Source organism: Pygoscelis adeliae, unplaced genomic scaffold, assembly GCF_000699105.1.
Source record: "Pygoscelis adeliae isolate BGI_AS28 unplaced genomic scaffold, ASM69910v1 Scaffold218, whole genome shotgun sequence".
Taxonomy (NCBI): domain Eukaryota; kingdom Metazoa; phylum Chordata; class Aves; order Sphenisciformes; family Spheniscidae; genus Pygoscelis; species Pygoscelis adeliae.
Window position 1 is genome coordinate 5,018,389 of NW_008825433.1, and position 4,740 is coordinate 5,023,128.

At 38.4% G+C, this 4,740-nt stretch overlaps 1 protein-coding gene across 1 annotated transcript in view; it reads right to left on the minus strand.

The window, feature by feature from the left end:
- Positions 1-2,280: 2,280 nt before the first annotated feature.
- GLO1 (glyoxalase I) overlaps positions 2,281-4,740 on the minus strand; it is an 11,036-nt gene continuing 8,576 nt past the window's right edge. The window contains exon 8 of the mRNA XM_009331122.1: positions 2,281-3,961. Within this exon, the coding sequence (XP_009329397.1) occupies positions 3,873-3,961 (89 nt within the window). The 3' untranslated portion in view covers positions 2,281-3,872. The remainder of the gene's footprint in view (positions 3,962-4,740) is intronic.

A 4,740-nucleotide genomic window follows, 5' to 3' on the forward strand; every position in this document is an offset into this window, starting at 1 on the left:
GGCGCGCGCCCCACCCGCCGGTCGCAAGATGCCGGCGTTTGTCAGAAACCGGGCACTTGTTCGACAACGGGGACGCGTAAGCGCCCAGCCATTATAAAATAGCAATAACCTTCCCCGGCGTTCTCATCTGCTGGTGCCCGGCCACGTTCAAGGTACGCGATTCCCTCGCTGAAGTGTAACGGCGTGCCTGCCAGTCCCTCGCCGATCCGCCTGTACTCCGCTTTCCCGAGTCATGAGGGCCTCTTCCCCGCCTGCAAGGAGAACGTGGACTGGCCTCTACGTGACCACTGCGTTAATTTCTACTCTACTGCGTTAAGCTGAACTTAGGCCCTCCAAGGGGCAGAGCGCTACATGCTATTCAATTCCATGCTTTATTTAGCAGCAGTGTTACCTTGGAAGAAGTAAAAACAACGTTGTCTGTAAGCAGTAAGAACATAAAATAATTTCAAAAGTTTTTACATCGAAAATCTTTAACAACTTTTGCAGGTTAAAGGAATCATTAAATGATTGTCTTCAGTAGCTTATTCTTGGATTTCATAACTGAGAATACTGGTTTCAATTAGTTCTCGGTATGGCAAGCAGCAGTAACTTTTTTTTTTTTTAAAGAAACCACCCCTTGCCCACTTCATGATATCGCTGTAACTAGTTTGTAGATGCCAGTGTTTTTTTACTAGTTGCCTCTTTATTACCTCATCATCTATCACATTGTCTATGCTTTGTCAAGCACATAAAATATACAAAAAAAAAAGGTCATTCCAGGATTAGCAACATGCTTAGAGTAACTTTTATTTGAGTACTAAGCAGAGAACCTTCAACACAGCCTGCTCCTCCTCATGTAGTTATCCACTGAACTACCTATGCACACCTTTTGACTTACTCGACTGATTTACGAACTATCCCGGTTTTAATTACTGGATTCCATATAATTAGGCCAACAGGTTTTCCAGTCACACCTGTACTTTGAAGTGTCGTGAAACAAGTCTGAATGAAACCCTGTATGTTGATAAAACATGAACCATCAAGTTCCACGCTTGTAAAATTTTGAGATTTTCCTTGCCAATGCCTTGGTCATGAAGCTTTAGATGATGTATCTGTATTGACTGAAATAAAACAGTTTTAGACAACTTCACTTACACTACTACTAGTCTAAATTATTTTTGTACTCACACAATCTAGTGTGAGGTTCTGAATGGTAAGGAACTGCAGTTAGCACTTACGCTTCAGTTGAGTTTTACTTCATTTTAAGTTCCTATTTCAGAACACCAGCAGCAGAAGGGATGTATATGAAAAACACAGTTTAGCCATCAAAACCTGCGTAAGCTGCAATCAGCTGAGTGCTTTCCTCATGGCTGCAGTTCTCATCCTTCTTGGCACTATTCAGAAGATAACGTACTAAAGTCACACTACAATAGTCTTCAAATTAAGAGTTCTCTTAGTTGCTGCTGTAAGGTATTCTGCAATATTGTGTACCTTTTTTAAAGTAGGGCGAGATTTCATGAGTCAGCTGAGCCAACCTAACTTTCTGCTAGAAAGAACAGCTTTATTTACTCGTTCTAAGGAGTCCTGAACTGGCTCCTCATTTCTGCTTAATAAGCTTGGCATAAAACTAACCCAGCACCAAGAAAATCCTTGCCACTTTATTAAGCTGAATTAGCCTGCCTGGAGCAGGGGGTGCAATGTCAAAAGCCCCACATTTGGGAGGAAGACAACTGTGAAATCATGTGGTGACAGCTCACTTACTCAGGAGATCTCACTCCAAACAGTAGTAACTCTATTGTCCCTATCAGAATGACCTAACATGCAGGAGAATAATCAACCGCACAAGGAACAAGACAGGGGACGGTGTAGGTATTTGTTCTGGAAGTACAGGAGGGCAGAAATAGAGAATGCAACCATGAACCAACAGTGTTGTTCAAAAAGGCGACTTGGCAAATATTCAAGAAGGGAAAGTATCTATTGTATATGACTGACACTGATAAGGCACCACCTAAAGCACAGTATCTGTAGATACTGTAGAGACCAGCCAGAAAATACCATACAAATGACAATTTAAAATATCAGGGTTGCTTCATGTAACAAATAGGAAACTGAAAAAAAGATTATCTTTTGAGTTACTATGTCTACCTTCCAATGAAGTTACGATTGCTTGCACATCTATAGGGGGTATCAAGCAGAGCAATAGTTTTCACATTCCTTTTTCCAACACCTAAGGCTCAGATGAAGCATAGAATCTATCTTACTCACTTCCAAGGGTAAACAGAAAAATATCTCGGATTAAGTTTTATGAATGATTTTTCATGTGAAACTCCGTAAAATTACTGAGTTTATATAAGCTGTCTTGTTAAGATGAGGCAGACAGAATTCAGGATTTTTCAGATAAAGAGATAGGACAGTAACACTTAGCATTTAAGTCATTAACATCTACATTAGCATAGCAGAAATCAAATGCAATACTTCCTACATTTGTTTTAACTTATAAGCCAGGGAGTTATTGACAGTATTATTAACTCTGCACATTAAGTTACTAAAACACCCTACTAATCAAGTCACACAGTTCTCTTCTTCAATACTGTACTCCCAATTCATATTCTATCTTTCAGCACCAGATTTCTTCTCAAAAAAGAATCCACGAACCAAAACAAACAGCCTTTCGGTTATCTTAGGATTCAACAATTAGCAAAGCAACAGGTCATACTGCTTTAAAACCATTTTGTAGTTTGCACCAATGCTTTATTTGGAAGTGAACTGCGATGCCATTACACTATTCAAGAGTCACATAACTGAAGACTTAGAGTTAAGTGCTGCTTGAACCACAGTAAGAGAGGGCAGAGGGTTTTTTCCTTGTTGGAAGGAACAATGGGATTTCAAAACTTGACATGTTTTGCACTGTTCATAACAGGTGGAACCACGTAAAATCAAATAATTGGTGTAACATATGTAAATGTTACATATTTTCCTGCTATTTACAGGTATCATTGCAGTAACCGTCACTCATTTTGAGAGGGCAGATCAAAATGTCTGCTAGTAGGAAACGGTTGTTTCAGATACTCTTTTTCATTAAATTCCTAATGCAGAACATACAGAGCATTTAAGTTAAATATAGCCGCAGACTTTCATTGAAACAAAAATTATGAGCAAGTTCTCTCTAGTGTTGGAGGAGACATGAAGGATCACTGTGAGTTAGCAACTATGAGACCTCTTCTCTTGGCTGTCAATCAGCAGCCAGAAGCTGAAAGACTGAATTCTTTCTGCTGGACTGATTTATTGCCTCCACAAAGTTTCTTGTTCCAGGCAAGGCTGTTTAAGGCTGCTCCTTAAAGAGTTTCGCTTGGCATAATATAAGTAAGATTAGGACTTTCATAAACATGCTACTACTCAAGTCAGAGTTAGGCTGACATTGCATCTTCTAGTATACAAGATAGGGCATGAAGCCTTCTGGATCTTTTGACTTCAGAAAAAAAAATATTGAGTTTTGAGGTTTTTTTCATCCTAGTTGAAAATCATTGGTAGTAACACAGGATTTTTTTGTTGTTGTTAGCTTAAATCTAAACAGTGTGAGATGCAGTGAATTTCTAGTCACATATCTTTAGAGAGTTTACTGAAATATTAACATAATCAGTGTTCAAGAGGAAAACCTGTGTAAGCGCTCTTCCAAAATATGGTTGAGTATTCCTAATTGGAAGCAAATTGCAGTGGCATCACAGGACAACAAAAAGGAATTCAAGTACATTGAGGTCCCAGGGGATAATTTTAGAGGAGACTTGGAACACGACTGATTCCTCTCCGTTAAGGAAGAATTTCACAAACACTGTTACAGATTTTCTCCAGGGGACTGAAAGTGTGCATCTCCTATATAATGTACTTCATTAGAACTAAGTGAGAGTCACCATGTGGTTAGGATTCAAAATTTCAATCCAGTAGCCATCAGGATCCTGAACAAATGCAAGTCCTTTCATTTTACCTATTAGGAAAAAAAAATACAAGATAGACTTAAGACTACATGACTAGTTCTTAATGTCAAATATGACTACTTTGAAAAGTATTTTTCCTTTTTTTCCGTTTGCATGAGAATTAGTTCAAATTTATACAGCTAATTCTGAAAACATCCAGATTAGTTTTTAAATCAGCATTAGATCTTTGTATGCTACATTGTCAATCTTACTCTCAAAAAAGCTGTAGTTTAAAGTCACTTTGAAATTGTATCTTTTGTTGATTGAAGTAAGTTTTCTGCATATGCCCCTGTAAGTGTTCATCCTCTAAGTTCAGAAAAACATTTTTGTGCTCCAGGATGTTTTGACATTTTCTTGAAGTGGCTTTGTGTTCAGGAAAACATCCTGTATTCCTCTGCCCTGTTCATCTCCCATCATTCCTGCCTCCACACTGAAGTTTTACGTTACTGGTTTTTGTTTGGTTCCCCCACCCCACCCCAATGTGGTTTACAGTACACATTTGCATCACTTCATAAAACAGAAATGCAGGGCAGGAATGTTTTAAATTTTACTGTTGGAAAAAATATTACTCATTAAAACAGCATCCCCAAAAGTTGCCTTCAACAGTAGATCGGGATAGCACAGCTTAACATGTTATCTTTAAGTGTTAACCACACACGTTAATTATACTTGCTCTATTAGGTTATTTACTGTAACAGAACCAAGCTAATTCTTAATATATTCTAGTTACAAAAACTTCTCAGAGAATACTAGATGTTTGATTCAGTAATGTAGGGAACAACCCCCAACA